The sequence below is a fragment of the Motacilla alba genome, chromosome 1 (assembly GCF_015832195.1).
Source record: "Motacilla alba alba isolate MOTALB_02 chromosome 1, Motacilla_alba_V1.0_pri, whole genome shotgun sequence".
NCBI lineage: Eukaryota > Metazoa > Chordata > Aves > Passeriformes > Motacillidae > Motacilla > Motacilla alba.
In genome coordinates this window covers 9,064,765-9,087,118 of record NC_052016.1, presented here as the reverse complement: position 1 = coordinate 9,087,118, position 22,354 = coordinate 9,064,765, and the positions used below count along the sequence as shown (strand labels likewise).

Below are 22,354 nucleotides of genomic sequence, written 5' to 3'. Positions count from 1 at the left end.
CTCCAGCCCAAATTCCCTCCTGTGCTTCCCTGCCCAGTGGTGGAGATGTGGCTCTGAGCCTGAGCTGGCCTTTTAATCAGGGCCATGTGTTCCCTCTCCCCTCCTTGCAGCAGCACCAGGGCTTTGCTCAGTGCACACGGAGCAAGTTCAGGGAGCCAAAGTGGCCAGAAAATAAAATCGTGGTGTTTTGGGCTGCTGTGTTTTGGGAGCCAGGCTGCTGGAAGAGGCAGGCAGGATGTGGCAGCCCTGATGTGGTCATTTTTGGAGAGGTCTGGGGAGGAAGGAGGTGTCTTGGAGCCTGTTTGGTTCTTTTGTAGTCCCAGAAGGGTCATCAGAACAGTTCAGTAATAGATGGACACCCTTGGTTTCAGCTTTCCTTGCCAGCTGTGAGGCTGTGCTGCTTTGCTGTGGCTCTGAGAGCTTCTCCACTTGTGTCCTGCAAGCTGATGTCCCAGGGGACACCTGCTGTAAGGAGGAGGGAGGAAGAGGAGGCTCCTCTCTGGAGAGGCTCTGGATCCCCCGTGCTGGGGGATCCCCCGATGGGGAGCAGGAGACCTGAGCTTTTCTGTGCCTTTTCTGCTTTCTCAGGGGTCTCTGCGGGAAGCTGTGAGCTTGGTGTTGCTGCAGTAGGAGGGGAGGGATGCTCACACCCTCTGAGCTGGTCTGGCCTCAGCTCGGGGGAGCTCAGGCGGGTTCTGCAGAACCCCAAAATGAGGAACGGGGTTATTTATGTTTGGCAGTTCCCTCCTCTGCTCCAGTGTGGCTGCTCTGGGGGAAGTGGGCCACCTTATCAAAGTCATTTCTCCAAGTGACCAAGCCCAGCATTGCTGACATGCCTCAGCACACTTCTGCTTTTGGGCAATCAGTGCAGCCCCTGAAACCGAGCTCTTCTGTTTCTCTGCAGTGTGTTCTTGTTCTCCCTGCCCATTTATTGCAAGTTTAATGCCTCTCCAGCACTGCCCATCCCATGCCCTGTGCATTAATCACGTCTGGGTGCCTGTGTGGGGGGAACAGAATAAAGGGAAAACAGCTTTGGTCACGCAGACTTAGGGCAGGATCTGCCCTGATATCTCCCCGAGCCTCTTAGAGCTGGAACAGTGACAGCAGGCAGCATTGGAGTCCACCTCCCAAATGTTGTGTTTAATCCTAAATCAGGCTTTAGCATTCAAGTAACAGACAAATACTGAAAAGCCTCATAAGAAGTAGGAGGAACAGGCAGGCCTTTAAAAAAAAATACAAATGAAGAAAAGTAATCAGCAGTTCTGGAACTGTTATGATTTTCAGAATGCCAGGCTTTTCCCAGTAACAGGGACCAGGTCTGTGCCCTTGAGCTTGCTTAAGAAGTTAATCTGTGCATGAACTCTCAGTCTTAGGGATCCCTCAGAGCAGTGATGGCTCTCTGAGCCTTCAGCCTCACATTTGTACAAGTAAGAAGGCAAGGTCACACAGAGTGGCACTAGAGGGTGGAGGCTCAGGTGAGACCCTAAAGCAGCCCTTCCAGAGGTGAACATGTGTAGCTGTAGCTGCTGTCTGTCAGGGTTGCTCCAAAAAGTAGTTTGGAACAAGGTTTAAGAGGCTCTTTATTTTCTTCTAAATGTGCTGGTACTAAAAGATAGCCAAAGACTTCTGACTGCAGTTCAGAGAAGATGCCTCCATGCTTTTCTTCTTCACTTGTTCTGCCTCTCCTGTCCTTGTCCTGCTGGCCATGGAGAAGAGTCATTGTTTAAAAGTGTTCCCTGGTCGTGCTTCTCAGCTCCTGCCACTCCATGAACTGTGAGGAGGCTTCAAGGCAGTGCTCATGTCCCTTTGATGTGGAGATCTCTGCCTCATGTCCTCTCTGCCAGGCATGGGTGGTCCTGGGCTTTTGGGAATTGTTTGGAGAGTTTCTCTGAGCTTGGGGTCACCATGTCAGTCAGGTGTGAAGGGATGTGTGGGGTCCTCCCAAAGCAGGACCAGCTCTGGGACCAAGCCAGGCTCCTCTCCAGGCAGGGCTTGAAAACCTCCCAAGGATGGAGCACGGTCAACCTCTCCTGAGAACCTGATCCCATTTCCCTTTTTGCCAGGAGTGTCTTCATGGTGGAGATCCTGGTGTATCCCAGCTGCTCTGCCGGTGATTCCCCGTGTCCCACTGAAATATGGTGCACCACTGTGGGTGCCTGACAAAGGCCACAGATGGGTACAAATTGTGCTTTGAAAGGAAAGGTTTGTTCCTCTTGAGCAGCACAGCCCTGGCAAACAGATACAGGGAAATGGAATTGTATGGGATGTTGTGGCATGGCTTTGAATGAGGGGAGGATAAATAGGGAGGGCTGAAAGTCAGCATTTACTTTCATAGAAAGTTGTGTTGCCCTTTCAATTAAATAACTTGATGGGAGTTTTAAAAGGGAAAAAGACCCCTCAAGGCAGCTTAGAACAAGTGAGTAGGAAAGGAGGAGCAGGAAGGCACTGAGACACAGAGCAGAGACATGTGGTCAGTCCAGTTGTGCCAGCTGTAATGGTTATAACCCTGACTCAGCCTGGGACAGTCAGTGCTGCTGGCCCTCTGGGCAGGACCTGAGGTGCAGATCTCTGCTCACCCCGGAGGGCTTTGGGTCAGGCTGTGAGGGGGGTCAGGGCCCCCTGAGAGAGGTGTTAACAGCGTGGTCCCTGTGCCATGCTCTGGTCTGGAGAGGTTGAAACCAGGTCAGGGCTTCTTTTCATTGAGGTGACATTGAGGGGAGATTTGTTGGGTTTTTTGTTTTGTTTTTTTTTTCTTTTTAAACCATCTGGCTGTAATAGAAGAAATAAATTGGAGCTTGTTTTCTAAAAATGAGAACATGTGCAGTCAACCAGCATCTTTTATTTTTATGCAGCACATCTAAAATAGGCGCGAGTCTGCCTCTTTCTCAGCGTGCATCCGGCACGAAGGCACAGCAGCCTCCGCCTCCGTGTTCCTGCCCTCTTCCTCCCCTCACTTCCCTGCTCCCACCACTTGGCAGGGAGCTGCTGAGGGAGTCACTCGGGTTTGGATGTGCCAGTCAGCCCCACAGGGCGGGGGAAGGTGGCAGGGACAGGAGGAGGGTGTGGGCAGGTGGCTGCGCTGCTGCTCTGGTCCCTGCTCCCTTAGGAGCCTTGGGGTGGGAGAAGCAGGGAGCCAAGACACTTGTGGCAGCCCTCCTGCTCGGCGGGAAGGTGGAATTGGACGGACAGGGAAGGAGCAGCTGCTCACAGTTGCTGCCTTTGGGTCTGCTGGGAGTGGAGAGCGTTTCCCCTCTCAGTTCCTGCCTCAATCATGGAATCACAGAATCATTTAGGTTGGGAAATACCTCTGAGACCATGGAGTCCTAGCTGTGCCCGATGGCCTCCTTGTCCCCACCCAGAGCACTGAGTGCCACACCAGGAATTCCTGGGACACCTCCAGGATGGGCTCTCCAAACCTCCCCAGGCAGTTCCAAGGCCTGAGCACCCTTTCCATGGGGAAATTCCTGCTGGTGGAGCTCCCCTGGCCCAGGCTGAGGCCATTCCCTCTGCTCCTGTCCCTGTTCCCTGGCTGTCCCCTCCTGTCAGGGAGTTGTGCAGAGCCACAAGGTCCCCCCTGAGCTTCCTTTTCTTCCTTCCTCTCTGATGTCCCCTCCCCGTATTTGGGCAGCTTGTCCAGGGCAGTGGAACAATTTGCCCAAACTGTCTTCTTTATTCCATCAGGGCCGTGCAGGACATGAGGAGAATACTTGCCTTGCAGAGCATTGTGAAAGTTAATTTGCTAATTATTTACAAAGCACATCAGAGTGCTGCTTCAGTTATACACAGGGTTATGATAACATCTAATTAGTAATTCCTTATGGCACTTTTTCTTTTGCCATAAATATTGGCCTAATGTAGGGACAGCCCTGCCTGTGCTTGTCATCCCAGCACCTCAGAGGGAATAAAAAAAGCTGGATTTGGTTTGTAAATGATGCCTCTTTATCCCCCTCCTCCTATCCCACCTGACCCATAAAACCTCTGGCCCCTTTGATGAGCTGCTGCTGGGCTGGTGTCCATCAGTGGGTCACTGCTTGGGGAGGACTCACCCCTTCCATGGAAATCTCATCCCTCTGGCAAACCCCCTGCTCTTCCCTGCTCTCCCATCCTTCCCAGCCTCACAGCCCTGTGCCCTTTCTTGCTGGGCAGGTGAAGGATGAAGGGCAGGAAAGAAGGAGCTGCCATGGGAAGATCTCTGCCCTCCCTTTCTGCGGGACCTGGACCAAGAGCTGGGATAACAGGGTACAAGATTGTCTCTCTCAGCTTTTCCCTTTCTTTCTCTCTGTCTTTGCCCCCATATTGTGCTGTTCTGTTCCAAGGTGTGTGTGCAGCATCTTGTCTTTGCTTTGGCCAGCGTGGATATGAGATTTCATCCTGTAGTGTGTTGTTTTTCTCTTCTCCAGATAAGTAAAACTCAGAGACCTTTGCTGTCCATCACACATTGCTGGTTTTACTCAGCTGTGAGTGGCTTTGGGCGCTTCTGAGGGTGTCAATATCCTGCGTGTTTAATGCATCAGTGCAGTGCGTCCAGAAGCTTGTGATACCTATTTTTAGCATTGAAAAGTTTTGACAGCTAAAGTAAACCTACATTATCCATCACTTGACAGCCTCGTCACCAGCGTGCAGCTTGTCACTCTCGCTCAGAGCTGGTTTTTCCAATGAAATTAAAACTATTGGCAGGGATGTGGTGCAAGTGTGTCAGAACGCAGCATGAAAATGACAGCAGCTACTGCCTAGTTTAAAAAAAAAAAAAAAGAGAAGAGGTGTTTGCATTAGAGGTCTTGAATAAAATGTTCCTCCTTGAGCAATGGAAAAAGGAAGCGGGCCCTGTTCTGTTAAGCTCTGCCCAACCCTTGGATAACTGTCCCAGGGATGCACAGGGTGGGATTGTTGGGGTGCCTGTGCAGGGCTGGATGGTCCTTGGGGGTCCCTTCCAGCTCAGGAGGTTCTTTGGGTGTCTCCAAAGCAGAGTGCCCATGCTGGTGTGAGAGCTGCCAGCCAAAACCTTAAAATTAAACTTGTGCTTGGGCCAGAGGTGGTTCCTGCCTCTTGTCACTTGTCTTGGTTCACAGGCAGAGGTGCTGGCTCGCTGCCACCATCCACTCCCTGGAGCTCATTAGGAGCCTTTTTCAGCTCCCCTTGTAGCCAAACAACAGGGATCAGCTTTCCCAGGAGCTGATATATCTGCTAACCTCTCCAAAGGAAAAAAACCTCCTGTAATTCATTACCTGACTTCTGTAGAGGCTGAAAGGGAACTATTTGTGACTGAACAATACTTGCCTTTCACAACTCCCTTCCTAATCCCAAATAGAAACATGAGGCTGAGAAAATCTTTCTGATAGCAGGGAGTGTGGATACATTCAACCCAGTATAATTTTTCATGGCATTAAAGTTCTGTAATTGCCAGGGGTTGGTTTGCAGGGTTTTATTGGACAAAGTGAAGGCAGGCAGTGTTAAACATCAATTTGAGGGGGTAGAAACAATTCTGATGGTGGTGTGATGGTTTTCCATCAGTGCTCTCTTGTGAGGTGCTGCTTCACAGAGTTTGAAAGCTGAGGTTTCAAAAAAACAGTGCAAGCTAAGTCAGCTTGCTTTTTCAGTTTATGACTGAACACAAGATGGATCAAGTCAAACTGTCCCCTGCTACACAGAGACAACCCTTTGCTCCTGCCAGGTGCGTGAGGCCACACAAAGAGTGGTATTCCAGGGTGAAACCAGTGCATGGCTTGGCCACATCATCCTCAGGGAACTTTGAAGGCCAGGTTACCTGTCTAGGGCTGCAGTTTTTCCAGGATTCCCTGTGTCCACTGGTGTGTCCTGACACCAGCGTCCCAGTGACGTGTGCCTGGTGTCATCTGTGCTTGTGGCATGTTTGGAGAAGCACCAAAACTGACCTGGACATCAGCTCCTTGGGGATGTTCCTGAGGGATGATTAGTGGCTGGTGGGCCCCAGGTCGTGTCCTGAAAGATGCTTGATCAGAGTGGGTGATGATCACCTCAGGAGCTCCACCATGACTTGCAGAAGGACCCGAGTGTCTCCACTTGTCTGGGTGGTGGAGACAGAACGCTCCTCCAAGGCCACCTGTGTGTGCAGGTGAAAAATAAGACAGATACAATCATGAATTTTTGAAGCACCTTGGCTTTGTAAAGTAAGCCTTAGTTAAGGAGATACGGTCTGCAGAGCCCTGTGTGAGCACTGCAGAGGCTGCTCTATCTCACCTTCCTGCTGTGCTCAGGGTGAGTCACCGGGCTGAAGTGACTCCCTTTCCTCTGCCCCAAGTGCTAATCCATTGTTAAAATTATATTAACTCATGCGTGCTAATTAGCAGGTGTGCCAGGGTGTGAGAGGCCCAGGATGTTAATTAGGATTGATAAAAACACCTTTATGCAGGATACAGACCTGGATTGTGTCTCCCTTCCTTCCACCACAGAGAAGTGCTGTGTTGTGGGACCTTTCTCCTCTGGCCTTTGTAGTGGGATCGATATTTGGGAGAGCCTGTGGGCTCCCTGGAAGGTTCACAGAATCACAGAGTGTCTTGAGTTGGAAGAGCCCCACAAGAACCATCCAGTCCCACTCCTGTCCCTGCACATTCACCCCAACAATCCCACCCTAGCCATCCCTGGAGTGGTGTCCCAAAGGCTCCTGGAGCTCTGCAGGGCCGTGCCCATTCCCTGGCGAGCCTGGGCAGTGGAAGAACCTTTTCCTGATATCCAGCCTGACCCTCCCCTGACAGTTCCAGCTGTTCCCTGTCATAGGGAGCAGAGATCAGAGCTGCCCCTCAGGAGGAGCTGTGTCGCCCATTGAGGTCTGACCTAAGCCTTCTCCTGTCTGGTGGGATTCATCCTGCCAGAAGGAAGGAAGGAGAAGAGACTTTTCCCAGTGGTATCATTACTCAGCTGAGGAGGGGAGGGTCATTTTGTGCCCTGCTACAGGGCAGAGCTCATGGCTGCTTCCTGAAGCTGCTGGAGGTGCCGTTCCCTGCAGCCATCCCCCTCCGCTCGGAGCTGGCCTGGCTGTCTCCATGTGTTCCGGGCAGAGCATGCCGGGCTGCCTCCCAACAGGTTCTGGTAGTTCCTCGCTGGCACAGGGGAGCAGGGCTGTTTACACAAGCCAGCTCGCACCCTCGGAGGAAGCCCACATGAAAAGGGTGTGTCCCAGTGTGTCAGCGGGGCCGGGAGCCAGGGCCAGGCCTGGAAGTGCTTGTTCTCCCCACGGAGAGCCTGGCACTGCCCACCGGGGCTCCTGCTGGGATGCTCCACACCTTCCCTGCTCCCACCATCCCGGGCTGCTCACCCAGCCATGCTTCCCTGCAGGAAGCGTCTCATTTCTCTTGGATCCTACATGACTCAGGAGAAGGCATCCCTTGCCTCTCCCTCCATGGATCTCTCTCCATACATTAGGATTGCTGTTTATGGCTTGCTGGTTTTTGCTTCACTGCTCTGGGTCATGATTGAAGGGGAAGTCACTGCTTTTCTTTTGCAGATCTGCACTGAACCTTCTGGCTCTGCACAACTCCTGACAGGAGGGGACAGCCGGGGGGTTTGGGCTCTGCTCCCAGGGAACAGGGACAGGAGGAGAGGGAACAGCCTCAGGCTGGACACCAGGAGGAATCTCCCCATGGAAGGGGTGGTCAGGCATTGGCAGGGGCTGCCCAAGGAGGTTTGGAGTCCCCATCCTGGAGGTATCCAAGGAATTCCTGGATGTGGCACTCGGTGCTCTGGGCTAGTCACAAGGTAGGCATCAGGCACAGGTTGGACTCGATGGTCTCAGAGATCTTTTCCAATGAAATGATTCTGTGATTTAAAACCCACCAGTGGTGACACCCATGTCTGAAGCTTTCTGCGAGCTGCTCTTACAGCAGCTTGTGCTTTCCTGGGAGTTCTGGCATGCCCAGGGTTTGCTCTGGGTAGCAGGGAGAGCTGTCCACACTGCTGTGGCAGGGTGCAGATGGCAGTGGCAGAGCAGAAGGGTGAAAATGTGACAATTGCTGCTGATGTGTTGCAGTAAGCACCTGTCCCTCCTCTGCAGTGTGGCAACGTGGTTGCAGTGTCTGTGGGAGCCGGTGAGTGCACACCCGTGTGTGGGTACACGCCAAGGCCGTTCCGATGGGAGCAATCCCACTGTGATGGCAGTGATCCTATGTAGCGGGAACGATCCCACTCCAATGGGAGCGATCCTGTTCTGATAGGAGCAATGCTGTTCCAGCAGAAGTGATCCCGCTACAGTGGCAGCGATCCCGTTCTGATGGGAGCGATCCCACTCTGATGGGAGTGATCCTATTGCGATGGGAATGATCCTGCTCTGATGGCAGCGATCCCATTCCAATGGCAGTGATCCTGTTCTGATGGGAGCAATCCCACTCTGACGGCAGCGATCCCATTCTGATGAGGGAGATCCCACTCTGATGGCAGTGATCCTATCTGATGGGAGTGATCCCAATCCAATGGCAGAAATCCCGTTCCGACAGCAGCGATCCTGCTCCAATGGGAGCAATCCCACTCTGATGGCAGTGATGCTGTTGCGATGGGAACGATCCCGTTCCAGTGGGAGCAATCCCATTCCAATGGCAGCGATCCTATTGTGATGGGATTGATCCCGTTACGATGGGAGCAATCCCACTCCAATGGGAGCAATCCTGTTCCAACGGTAGCAATCCTATTGTGATGGGATCGATCCTGTTCTGATGGGAGCGATCCCACTCCAATGGGAGCAATCCTGTTCCAGCGGGAGCAATCCAACTCTGATGGCAGCGATCCTATTGCAACGGGAATGATCCTGCTCAGATGGCAGCAATCCTATTGTGATGGGATCGATCCCGTTCTGATGGGAGCGATCCCGCTCCAACGGCAGCAATCCCTGGGCGGTGTGGGAGCTGTGCCCTGTTCCAGCGGGCCGGAGCAGTGGCCCCGCAGGCAGGCACAGCAGCCCCCGTCGCCCTCTGAGTCACCGGTGGCTCGCCAAACCTGCTCGTCTGCTCCGGGATTGCGAGCTCCCAGCGCTGGAAGCCGCTCTCCCATTTGTCCTGCAATGGGAGCTCAATGGGTTTGCTCACACAGGGTTTAAATTCACCATAGTGCTGAGTATTGCTCCCCGGGCCAAGCAGTGTCTGATCCCATCCCCACTCCAGCCCTGTGCTGCTGTCGAGGTGGAGCGCTCTGGTGCTTCTGGGGTGTGCCTGTGGTCACGGGGGGACCTCGTGCTGGGCGTGGGTGGATCTATGGGAAACATCTGAGGTGAGAAGTTAAACCCAAGGTGCTGTTTGAAGTGGGCTTGGACTCACTGCTCACTCCTGTTCTGGTCACAGGCGCTGTGAGAATGGCTGTGCTATGTCAAATTGCTTCTCTGATATCTTGTCCCTGTCCCAAAATAGAATCGTCCCCTCCCCTGCTCAGCACCCAAGCGTGTGGAACCCCATAGCCTCACTCCAGCTGTTAAATCCTTCCAGTGCCACAGCAGCGTGTCCAGCCCTGGGTCAGAGCCAGGCTCCTGCGCGTACCTTTTGCCATTTTATTTTATTATTTTCCTCGTGGTTCTGCCCTTTTCCCAGCTTGTGGTCACTGCTGGGTTGAAGAGGGCAGGACTGCAAGGGCAGGGGTATTGCTCAGTACTTGGTATGTGTGAAGCGTCACGCAGAGTTGTAGATGTTAATTTGTTAATTAATTTGATTTCTGCTTGTAAAGAATATTTACTCTGTTGTCTACTTCTTTTTCAGAGCAGTTTCATACCTGTTTTTCTTGTCTCATGTACGTGGTGCAGAGGCAAGTTGGGGGATAAACACAGATGGGCTGGGTTTTGTGTTGCTATTTCTTATTTATAGCAACCATTAGCCAGCCCTGGTCTGGAGGATGCTGCTGCTGCTCAAATCTTAATCCAGAGAAGGTTATGTGGAAGTAGGGAATTAAGTAAAACCAGATCGATGTAATTTCTAATTCCCTGCAGTTCCCTATCCTGGAAACCCTTCTGCACCTGTGGGCAGCTGACTGGGAGCAGCTGCGGGTGTGTTTTTAACGAGTCCCCTTCAGAAGCACCATCCCATACGGAGCCGGGAAACCCTCGGGGTGGTGGGGGAGTGAAGGGCAGAGGCAAAAGGCACAGGCTGGATCAGAATGTTTTATTTTCTGTCTCTTGGTGAGCTGCTGCCTGCGAACACGGCAGAATCCCGAGGACTGTGGAGCTGGTGCGCCCGGAATGGGGAGCCAGGCGCCGCTCCGGGCTCCTGGGGATTGAGTTCTTGGCTCCTCTCGCAGCGCCGGTGAATTGAAGTCACCCCGGAGGGATGTCCTTAGGAATTCAGATTTCGGGAGCCAGCGGGGTTGAGTGGCAGCTCGTCTGAAGCCTGTGACGGGAGGAATTAATCAGGAGAGGGAGGGAGGAAGAGACGGAGGGAGGGAGGGATGGCAAAACCCCAAACCTTCAAACACACCCAATTGACCCATCTCATCTCAGCGTGAAACTTCGCGAGTTACACCCACTCCGGAGCAGCAGGGGAATGAAATGCAGGCGCTTCCTCCTTTGTGCTAGCGGCAGCTGGGGCTCGGCAAGCCGGAGAGGCGAAGATGTTTGTGCTGCTGATGATGAGCGGTGAGAGCCGTGCAGGAGCGCTGGGGCTCGCAGGAAGCCGGGGAAATGGGGTTGGGATGTAGCACCGTCGGGCTGTCTGATGCTGTGTGTCCGGGAGGGCTTTCCTCTCCCGATTCCCGTCTTTTGTGGATGGAGGTGCTGCTTTCTGTGAGTTGTGTGTAGTTGGGTTCTCAGGTGCTGTTTGCTTGCCCAGACACCCCTTTTCAGTCAGGTCGAGCTGATTGAATGGGAGCTGGGGAGTTCATAGCTGAATTCCCTAAGAGAGAAAATGTGGTATCGTGTTACTGACTGGAGATGTTCCCTTCTCCAGCTGTCTGGCTTTATTTTCCATAATTACAGGTTGCCATGCTCTTTAATTGGTGAAAATGAGCCCCGTGAAAGGTTTCAACTTGACTGCAGCTCTGCTGGGTGTCTGTGCAGGGCAGTGCTGCTCCCCGAGGGGGGAACGCTGCCTTTTGGGGGGGCTCACACTATCCAAAGATTTGGGAATGCTGCGCAGTCGGGACTGGGGGAACCTCGTCCCTATCGAGCTGCTCATTTTCCTCCTGGTTCCTCCAGCGATGGCTTATCAAGTTACTTAATATCCCCGGCGCTATCTCTGAATCTAAATTGCCTAATTCTTGGGTCGGTGACAGGAAATGTGAGCACAGAGCCCTGGCTCTGCAATTACTGTGACTAAGCATCGGCGCTGAGCACCGAGTAGCAGCAGCAGCGCTGTCTCCTGGCCCTGCTCCTGTCCTGTCCCGGCTGCCCAGCCCGACCTGCTGTCCCCAGGGCTGCTGTGACAATGTCAGGGATGGCTCCTGCTTCCTCAGGGCCACGGGCTTGCCTTCCCACGGGCAGGGTTCAGCCCTGACTCAGAGCTGTGCAAGCCATCAGCTGTGAGTAATCCTCCGGGGCAGAGGCAAAGGGTAATGCATACCTTTTTCTGGGAGTTAAGTCACTCTGGAGCAGTTGGAAATGTGCTTTCATAGTTTTGTTTCATGTGCCAGAGCCCCTTTGCTGAGCTGGCTGTTGGTTCCTTGGAAGGTGTTTTAATATTGCAGGAGGGATTTACATTTCCACACGTGACGGGTGCTGTGGAACGAAGCAAGCAGGTTTGGTGGGTGCCACTGGCTTGCCTGTTTTTCCCCCATCCTTTCAGAGTTAAAAGTGATCTGTGCATTATGGAAAAGGGCTGGAAAATTGCTGTGCTCAGCACGGCACGCGGAGCTGAGGGATCAGGTGCCCAAATGTGGCAGGCTTACTTGTGCTTCCTGGGGAACTTGCTCTTTAAAGGGTGCCTGTCTGGTTTCTAACTCGTTTTGAGGCAGAAACACTTCATTTTTCCAAAATGCCTGACATAAAAAAATCTGCCTAACCACGAATTTGCATCATTTAAGCATTTGCTTGGGCTTAATGCTTTTGCTCTGGGAAATCAGTGGTAGGACTCCTGCTGGAATTGGTGTTGAGAAGAAGCATTGATTTTGCAGTGGCTGTGAGTCTATTAGGCAGCAGTGTTTGGAGCAGACTCGTTTGTCTCTAATGAAGTTACACACTGTGGCTTGGCTTGTAGGTAATAGCTGTTAGGAAAGGAACCCCCAGGAAAACACAGCCACTTCCCCGCATGATCAGTGACCTGGACTGCTCCAGGGAATGCCTGGGAATCCTCTTGCCCAAAGCTGGGGCAGGAGGATGAGGTGGCAGCAATGGGAGCTCCCAACAGGCTGGCTTGGGTCTGAACTGTGACCTCACTGTGTGCGTCAAGAGCGAGACCTCCCTGCTTCCCTTTGGCTCTGATGATTTCCCCAGTGCTGGTCTTCTCTCAGCTGTGAGGGTTATTAGCTCAAAAAATTAAAGGGTCTTTGATGAGGGGCAAAAATGCCACTGGAATAAAATATCAGCTTCTAAATAATTGATTGTAAAGAAAAATGCAGTGCAAAAGTAACAGTGGCGTCGAATCTTTGCAGGAATTCCTCAAGGAGGAGGATGAGACTGTACTGATGTGCCTTCCTGAGTATTATTTTGTTAAACTGGCGGCTGTGCAGAGCATTCCAGGGAGTTTTATGGCCCAGTAATCCATTGCTGGATGAGGGGAATACATTATTTATAGATCAGTGTTTTAACATCCTCGCATGGGGTTGTTTAAGGAGGTCAGAACGCAGAGCAGTGGGAATGGGATTAGCCCAGCTGTGCCACAAGCAGGGGGCGAAAGGGGAAGTTACCACGTAAATGTTCGTGTTTTTATTGTGCCTCACAAGGCATAGGTCACAGAAGAAGAAGAGTTAGGGGCTTCTACAACCAGGATGGAGTTTTTATTGGTTGTGACATCTCAAAGTCTAAGTGAGCTGGAAGCAGACACGAACATCCTTTTCCCTGGTTCAGCAGCCTCGCTGCCGGCTGCGTGTTTGTGTTCCCAGTGGGATGCAGGCTGAGGACTTGAGGAAGGGGGGATGTTTGAGAGCTGCCAGCCCCTCCTTCCTTGCAGGGGCAGGAAGCTGTGGTGCTGTTCCACGTGTGAAGGCTTTCTGCGTGCCGTGTCCCAGAGGCACAGCCCTGGGAGCCGGCGCTGTGGCTGCCAGACAGGTGCTTGATGCACTGCAGAGTGCTTTTAGTGTAATTGCTTCTTGAGGCTTCCAATTAGGCTTTCCATGAGAGTTGGGATGTGATGTTCTCAGGCAGCTTGAAAAGCCCTCACAAAGCCAAGCACAGGAATGATCTGGGCAGGGGAAGGGGGTGCCCATCAGGCAGGACCTGCAGGCTGAGCCCAGGGAGAGCTCTGGTCCTGGGAAGGGGCTCTGCTCCTGGTTTGCCTCAGGAATCTCCCTGCTTCCAGCACCCACAGCAGTTCCCACTCTGCTTTCTGCCTTTGGTCTTCCCATCTGTGAGCTCTGGGCTGACAGGCTGGAGACTGGGAAAGCAGCAGTGCTTCAACTCTGGCACTTTCTAGTAGTGTCTAGGCAGATGTCCCATGGTGGCACTCAGTGGTCTCAGAGGTCTTTTTCAGCTGTAACAACTGTATGATTCCATGGTTCTAGGGGTAGGTAGGAGCCCAGGCTCCTGGTGATGTTTACAGAGTTTAACCAGTGGCCAGGCATTCTCTGGAAGAGCTGTGTGCCTGTTGTTAGGAGGAGCATGGAAAATGTGCCGTGGTGCCACTTGAGCAAGACTGGAATGGGGCAAACTGCGTCACCTCGCCTTGCCAGAGGTGCCCCTGAGTTACAGGGAGTGAGCAGCAGCTCTGGAAGCTCATCTGGGGCTGACCACAAATCATCCTGCACACATACATCCTGCTGGAAGGGCACGAGTGCCTGCAGGCAGGGACATTGCCCAAAAATCTGCCGTGTGGACACAGGAATGTGGAAGTCACAATGGGTGTGCTCTTCTGTGGGTGTAAGGGCAAGAGGGGTGCCAGTGGGCAGCCACAGGCTTGGGAGCAGTTGTGTTTATTTCTGAAGGGGCAGAAACAGTTATGGTCTTCTGAAAGCTGCTCTGCATTTCTATTTGCATTTTCCCATCCAAACAGTTTGGAAGCGATGGGCTCAGTTGCTCCTGTGAGGTGCAGAAGAATGAGTCACTTGTTGAAGGGATGTGATTCTGGGTAATAAGTGCAGAACCAGCTCTGGAATAGCAGTGTCTTTATGCAAGAGGTGTTTTTCCTGTGTGTGTAGGGAAATGTCCCTTTCAGCTACTGCTGGAGCTGTTGTCCCCCTCGAAAGATGAGGCTCCCTGAAGTTGGGCAGTGTAGAGCACCAGCAAGGCAGAGCTGGGGAAGTTGTAGCATTTTGTCCAAAGCCAGAAAGTGGTTTTGGGGTCTCTGAAATAGCAGAAGTTGGACAGAGGAAGTGTGTAGGTTTTGTTTGAATACCTTCTCCCCGTGTTTCTGGGGGATGCCAGGATCTCCCTCCACTTTACGCTGCCCAATGGCAGTGCTGAATTACTGGGGCAGGAGCTTGGCTTCATGTATTGCTGTGACACTGAGCAACCCCGCTGCCCTGGCTATCCCAGGTGGGCACACAGCCCTCTGTGCTGCCAGTCCAGTCCCTCCAAGAGGGAGAACAAAGAACCTTCTGCTGTCTGCTTCCCAGCTGGGAATTGCTTCGCTGCTCATTTGCATTAGCCTGGGTGGGGAAGGTGCATTCAGAGTGTGCCCCAGGCCCTCAGACACTGAAACGGAGACAAAGACTCCCCGTTGCGCAAGGCCACCCCGGCAAGGGAGCTGGGAAGCTGCTGGGAAGGGAGCTGGGAAGCTGCTGGATGCAGCCACCTCACAGAATCTTTCAGGTTGGAAAAGATCTTTGGAGTCAGCCAGTCCCAGCTGGTCCCGGTGCCCATCTTGTCCCCAATCCAGAGCACTGCGTGCCACATCCAGGAATCCCTTGGGCACCTCCAGGGATGGGCACTCCAGTAGCTCAGGAGCACTGGCACAGCATGGGAGACTCAGCCCAGAGGTTGTGCCTGGTCCTGCCAGCTTTGCCCAGCTGCTCCTTCCCTTTGCCTGTGGTTTCCCCCTCTCCTGGTGAGGGGATCCCAGGGAGAGGCCCCTGGGCAGGAGCTCGAGTGCTCCAGTTTTCCAGGGCTGTGTGTGATGTCTGTCCAGGAATTAAAGCAGTGGCTGAGAGCCCTAGTCAGGCATCCTCTGGCTGCAGGTGATGTGTAACACATGCCAAAGGTTGTTCTGGTGAAAAATGACTGATTTGATTTTTTTTAGCAGTAACAAAGGAGCTTTTTCTTTCTTCCTTTGCAACAATGAAAATCTGGTGGGGTTTTTTTCTCTGAAGTGGGAGGAAAGTTGTGGTTTTGTTGACTCTTGTGGTCCCCCATGGTGAGTTAGAGGGTGCTGCTGTAAGAGGTGTGAGGTGGGCAGCAGAAACACACAGAGCCAGTGAGACTTGAGGCACAGTCTATAACTCTGTTCTCTTGGAAGCTGCAAGATAAAATTTATGACAATAAAAAGCTTGTGGGAGTGAGTTCCTTGCTGATTTTTTTTCCAAGTTAATCTTAATGCTTTAGTAACATCTGGATGATTGCTTGGTAATCTTTTTCTGGGAAGTGCTTTTGTGTGTGTGTGTACTTTGTTGTGGAGTGATAAATCACTGTAATTTACCAGCCTGGTTTTTAAAAATTTGGAAAGTCATACTGTGTGATGTGTTCCTCTGAGCTGTCATTCCTGGAGGCACCTGAATGAATCCATGACATTTCAGCTCCTGTTTACTGCTTCAAACAGGTCTTTATGCTTGACATGGTTACCTGAGCGTACCTTCAAGTTTGGAGTTTATGGAGAGTTTTTTAAAAGGGAAATTAAAAGGAATAAGGGATTTTTGAGGAGAAGTAAGATGCAGCCACTTGTTTTAAGCCCCCTGGAGTTGGGGAATTCATGTAAATGTCCTGAGAACCTATTGGGAATATCCCTGGGAGCCCCTGGCCATAGGCTGTGCATTCCCACCTGGCTCAGGCAGTGCCTCTCTGCTGAAATGTGCCCTCCCGCCCTGGTGCAGCAGGGGCTGAGGCAAAGGCAGAGTTGCACATCCATGTAGGTGCTCCAGGAGCTGGGTCTGTACTTCCAAACGTGGTGAAGCAATGCAGGGAATAGGCAGAGACTGTCTGGGGCCATGAGAATCACAGTGCCCTTGGTTTGTGCTTCTGGGCAAGTGGAGAGAGAGAAACCAAGGCTTTTTTGGGAGCGTGGCTTTGAGAGTGGATCCATTTGCAGGGCTCGGGCTGCATCTTTGGGAAAAGGGGCTGGATTATTTGGAAATGGAGCCATTGCAGGGAGGATGTGCTGGCAGCCTCGTGGGGCTTCACAGCTAGGGGAGAAACCTCGTGTTTGCCAGTACCTTCCAGCTGTCCTCCTTGGGAACTCTTTTCCAGGCAGAGGTTTGGGTAGGGAGCACAGGGAGGCTGGCACTGAGCAGGGTAAAGATTTGGGCAGGATGGAGGTCAGACAGAAGGCCTGGTCTCTCTGAGTCTCTGCAGGGAATGGGATCTCATCAGGTATGCATTGGTTCTGCTGGAGAACAGGAGGCTGACCCACTTAGTGCCTGCCAAAAACCTGTCTCCACTGTTGGGCAGCACTGATCTCTGCTCTGGTGGCCAGTGACAGGACCCAGGGAACAGCTGCAGCTGTCTCAGGGCAGGTTTAGATTGGATTTAGGGAAAGGTTCTTCCCCCGGAGGTGCTGGCACTGCCCAGGCTCCAGGAAATGGGCACAGCCCCGAGGCTGCCAGAGCTCCAGGAGTGTTTGGACAAGGCTCTCAGGGACAGGGTGGGATTGTTGGGGTGTCTGTGCAGGGCCAGGAGCTGGACTGGGTGATCCCTGTGAGTCCCTTTCAGCCCAGGGTATTCCATGGTTCTGTGATTCTATTAAGTTCCATAGGAAATGGGAGCTGGGGCTGTTCTGCTGCCTGAGGCAGGACGGTGATTCCCCCATCAGCACCAGATAGATGGAAATGAAATAATTGCCAGTCCCAGGTCTGTGATGACAGGAGAAACAGCTCCGGCTTTGTGTGAGCCCCTGGACCCAGGCTCACATATCCTCATGTGACTGTGGAGCTCTGGTTTCAGCGCACAGCAGAGCTCTGGGGTACAGCTGCAGGATGAATCCAGCAGGGCCCCTGAGCAGCTCCCAAGGTGGCAGGGCAGATGGTGTCCCACAAAGAGGACTCCTGCAGACAACACAGCCCTCCTGTGTGTAAAGCACAGATACATCTTGCAAACCCTAGGAGGCGTGTCTGTGGAATGTGCTCTTTTTGCATAACTCAGCAATGCAGAGCATCGACGGAAAGCGCTGCAGCAAATGTTTGTTTGGTGCTGAGGACAAACGTGCAAGGCAGAAAAGGCCGAAGGCTTTGAAGGAACCAGTAGGACCCACAGCTCCTGGACAGCACGTGGTCAGGCAGGCAGAATTGCTAATCAATATATTAAAAGTAAAAATAACCCCTGCAGACCAAACTGTGCAGAGCAGTCTGGGATTCCAGGCTTTTCCTGTGGCTTCTGGCTGGAGGTGAAGCTGGTTATGGAGGGGCAGGAGTTGCCATGGTATCCCATGGGGGCTTTCCTCAGGCCCAGAATCACAGAGGCTGGAAAAGAACTCAGAGATCATCAGACTGAAGCTGTGCCCAATGCCCACCTTGTCACCAGCCCAGAGCACTGAGTGCCACCTCCAGCCCTTCCTTGGACACCTCCAGGGATGGGAATTCCAGACCTCCCTGGGTACCCCCTGCCAATGCTTCATCACCCTTCCCATGAAGAAATTCCTTCAGATGTCCAGCCTGAGCCTTCCCTGAAGTTTCCAGTGCATTTTGCTGAGAGCTGTTGTCTACAAGGGGAACAAGAAGCATGAGGGATTGCCTTTGGAGTGAATTTGAGTGAATTCCAGCCAGCCCAATTTCTAGGACATAGACCTGCCTTCCTTGTGAGCACCTTCTCCCTTGCACTGGGATGGGTCCTAGTCCGAGCTCCAGGTTTCCCAGGTTGAGGGGCTCATCCTGCTGGTCCCCAGAACCTGCTCAGGCTGTGCTGTACTTATCCCAAGGTTTGATTTGATCATGCTGTGTTTGAAATAACTGCCCAGCCCATGCTCCCTCAGCAGCTTTGGGAGGAGCATAGCTCACCTGGCATGCACACAAGATTGCAGACATTTAGCTCTTTCAGAGCAATCTTGAACCTGCTCATCAGAGTGTGCATCTCACTTGAAGCCACTCCAGCTGTGCAGAGCTATTTTTGAACAGGAACCCTTTGAAATTTTAATGTACTTCTTGCTCGTTGAACCCCAAAAGGAGTCACTTAAGGGAGCAGCAGCAGTTTTTCAAAACCTCTGCCCACCTGTTGCTTCCACTGGCTTTTCTGTAACCTGCTTTGGGCCTTGATTATTCATGGAAAAAGTGAAGCACATCCAGGTGTTTTTCAGGAATGTGATGGGATTGTTGGGGTGTCCTGTGCAGGGTCAGGAGTTGGACTCTATTCCTGTGGGTTCTTTCCAGTTCAGGATATTCTGTGGATCTGTGGTTCGAGGTCATGGCAGCATGCAGTACTGCTGAGAAGGAATCAAGGACCAGAACCTTTTCAGCAGTATATAAAATTACCCTTTCATCAGATTCTTCTTAAAAACAAGATCTGGATTTGAACAGAGGAAGATAAAACCTCGTAGGGGTTGTGTTGCTCGCAGAGCTCCTGAATCATTGTCTAAATGGCATTGAAATGTCTTGCCTGGCTCAGCCTGCAGTGAGCTGTGAGTCACGGCCCCACGTGGCTCGGAGCTGGGGACAGAAGGGACAGACTTCACGCCTCCCTGGCAGCTCCTGCTCCTCGCAGCAGACGGCTCTGCCACGTGTTGCCGTGAGCAGAACTCTCCCCAGGTCTCAGAAACTCCATCCACTTGTGTGGAAGCCTCTCCAAGCTCTTCCCCAGCTCCCCACTGGAAGGGCTTTCAAAAGCCCCGAGTTCTCAAACTCCTGGAGCTCACTGATCCTCCCAGCCGGAGCTCTTGGGAACCTGGAAATGAAAATCTTATTTTATGGCTCAAGCTGGACCAAATTTCACATTTAGAGTCTCTGCTAGTAAAATTGACAGAGCAATAAGAGGATTATCTTCGTCCAACCTCTCTTTTTAAACCTAGTAGAGGAGTGCCAGAGGCCAGGGATTCATATTCCACTACAATTTATGGCAACGTTATCCCGAAGTAATTGAGTGGGTCCCACAAGTCTGTGTAGCAGCCAAATTCTGGAGGTGCATGTGGCTCCTTTCACTTGATTTTAGGCCTTTTGTGATGAAGTGGCACCGTGCTGAGCACAGCCCCTGCTGTCTGAGGAGATTTTTGTCACCACCACATCTCCTGCACAGGCACCTCACCTGGAGGGAGGGATGATCTTGAAGGTCCCAAACCATTCTGTGATTTATTCTGCCTTTCTTTCAGTGGTAAAGGAAAGGAACTTCTCAGGCTGTAAAAGGGTCTTTGAGACTCGGGAAGATTTCAGGTTCTTGCCTGTGAATCCCTGGAACTGGGTTGAAGAGCAGAGCCCTAATCTAGCACCTTTTTTTCTCAGACACAGTTTTGGTTAAGGCTCGCCACTGAATAACCCGCTGAAGCTGTCAGGCAGCCAGGGTGCTGCACGCTGAAATCCTTGCCTTGCAATTGAATGGGATCTCTAACATTTAACAACTTGGGGGGAAAAAAGGAGCCCTCAGCATTTAATACCCCTGTCCTGCTGTGGTAAACACCCCCCCTCATCTGGGCTGAGAGTTCTCTGGGAACGTTGAATGGGTGAAAATGAGTGGTGTGTAGGGAAACACAGGGGGGCATGAACCCACCCTGCAGGTTATTCCATGGGGATAATGGCACCTAATGGGCTTCCACAGGCCCAGCTTTGTGTCAGGCTGGGTTTATCCTGCACCTCAGAACGGGCTCTGAAATGCCACCTGTGGGCACGAGCTGTTTCCCTGGGAATGGGGATGGGAGGGATGGAGCTTGCTGGTTCCTTCCCTGGGAATGAGGATGGGATGGGAGGGATGGAGCTCGCTGGTTCCTTCCCTGGGAATGGGGATGGGAGGGATGGAGCTCACTGGTTCCTTCCCTGGGAATGAGGATGGTGTGGGAGGGATGGAGCCTCGCTGGTTCCTTCCCTGGGAATGAGGATGGGATGGAGCTCACTGGTTCCTTCCCTGGGGATGGGAGGGATGAAGCTTGCTGGTTCCTTCCCTGTGTGATATCTCAATAGCTGCACTCAGAGCTGTTATTTAATTTCCATTGTGGCACTGTAACAGTGCTCAGAGGATTATGTGGGGATGGATGTGAGCAGCTCGATCCCCGAGAGCGGGAGGCTTTGGAGCCGCGCGCCTGGGCTGGGTTATCGGGGTTTGTTACAGAAATCGAGCTGAGAAATTGAGAGTTTGGGCTAAATGACCATTTGTGCCTCAGCTTCCCACAGCCCTGTGCAGATAACCCTGTTCTGTGGCTCCCTCTGCAATCAGGGAGGGATGCACGTCGGCTGTGCTGCTTTTAGTAAGAGAACGTTGAAATATTCTAAATATAACTCTTTGTTAGTCCAATGCAAGACCGTTTTAATTTTAAAATAACAGCAAATATTTTAGCTGGGCTTCCACAAGGAGTATTAGTTTTTAATTATTTCTGGCATTTTCCCTGATTAAAAATGGAATTTATTACTCTTCTAGTTCTAATTTTATTTACTGACTTGGCAGGTAGCATTGCTCCTGGTTTCTTTCATGAAAGGCACTGTAATTTTGGAAAAGCTGGATGGCTCTTGCGTTGATGTGTTTTTTTCACCTGAATGGATTGCGAAAATATTGGTAGAATTTTCACATTTTGAGGCTGGTGGAGCTAACGGCTCATTAATTGTTGTTGTTTGAGCATCAGGTTAGCTTTGTGTGACATCAGTCAAACTCATGGTCAGTCTAGTCCAGGATGTCAATATTTGGTTTCCCTTCAGCTAAATTAAAATTTATAGTTGGCAGTCATGATAGTAAATGGGATTTATTTGGATTAATTCTTCTCTCTGTGCAGTTCCAACCCATTGTGGTGCATATAACCTGCTGTGCATCATCTTTCACTGAGTACATCCCTAAAAATTGTCCCAGCAGAGGCATGCAAGGTTCTTAGGAATGGTATCCTTTCTGTGGGAATTTATCATCCTGTTACAACTGGCGCAGCAAAGGAATCAGCAAAATTAGACAGCGTTTGGTTTTTAAAATTTTATGTTGGTGTTAAGAACCATCTTTGGTGCTGTTATTTATTACTTGCCTTAAATACAGGCTAAGTTAGGAAACATCTACAGTGGGACATGTTATTTATCTGCTCACAGCGTGTGGCATTCTCTGGAATATTCCCCCCAAACTCCTTAATGAATTAATTGGGCAAAATCACCCCCAACAGATAAATAATTCTGCTCTATTGCATGTGGGTGGATCGTGTTTGAGCAGAGAAAACCTCCAAGCAGTGTTCCTGTGGGATTCCCAGTTCCTGATTAAATTTGGGCTGAAGTCACTGCCTGGCAGGCTGGACTGGGAGCTGTCCTGCTGTCTCCAGGAGTGTCCACCTGGAAGTTCTCTGGGAAAAGCAGAGCTGCAGAGACCTCAGAGCTGGGATAGAACCATCCCCGGACTCTGCTGGGAGCCACTTCCCTCTCCAGCAGCGCTCAGCTGTGCCCAGCTCTCACATCATCACACTTCAGCATCTTCCTTTTGAGTGTACAGAGTGTTTCTGGGGCAGAGAAGAAGATGGATTCTGGAGATCTTGCATAAACAAATTACATTTGGCAGGCAGGATGCTGCCCTGCTCTTCCCTGCTTATTAAATTTCCAGTAAAACGGGCTCTCTGATACAGAAATATCCCAGAAGAGAGGCTGGGTCAGGAGAACTGGAGCCAAGGCAGGGCTGTACCTTCTCCCTTTGAAGCACCATCCTGCCTGTGTTTGCATTTTCTGCTGTTTTTCTAATGTGTTGGCAAAGAAATGTCAGGGTAAGTTTCCTGAAAACAAAGGAGTGAATGAATGAAGTCTTTTTCTCTCTTATTCCTGAAACTGGTTATGGGCTTTTCTTTTTTTTTCCCCTAAGCCTGTTAGGTTGGGCTTTAAAGAACAAACCTCAAACCCCAGACAATGCAGTAGAGCCAAAGGCTTGGAGCAGGTGTTGCCCACTTGTTCAAACAAGTCCAGGACTTGTTTCCTTTTCAGAAGGCAGTTGGAAGTCAGGCCTTAAGGAGGAAAACTAAAATGGAACTGTGGAGCATGAACTCAGAGCGGCAGCCCTGTGCCCCAAAATTGTGTATTTACATGGGGGCTG

General features: G+C 51.6%; 1 protein-coding gene across 6 annotated transcripts in view; it reads left to right on the top strand.

The window, feature by feature from the left end:
- The window catches only part of TIAM1 (TIAM Rac1 associated GEF 1), a 155,430-nt gene that overhangs the window by 44,168 nt on the left and 88,908 nt on the right, over positions 1–22,354 (top strand). For 2 of the 6 annotated variants that reach the window (XM_038129954.1, XM_038129963.1), the window contains exon 1: positions 9,183–10,579. The exons of 3 other annotated variants lie outside the window; for them this stretch is intronic. Coding sequence is in view for 1 of the 3 variants with exons in the window: in XM_038129935.1 (XP_037985863.1) it covers positions 10,555–10,579 (25 nt within the window). In the remaining 2 variants the exon portion in view is untranslated. Of the gene's footprint in view, positions 1–9,181; positions 10,580–22,354 lie in introns of those variants that run through there. One more of the 6 variants, XM_038129935.1, reaches the window with a different exon arrangement.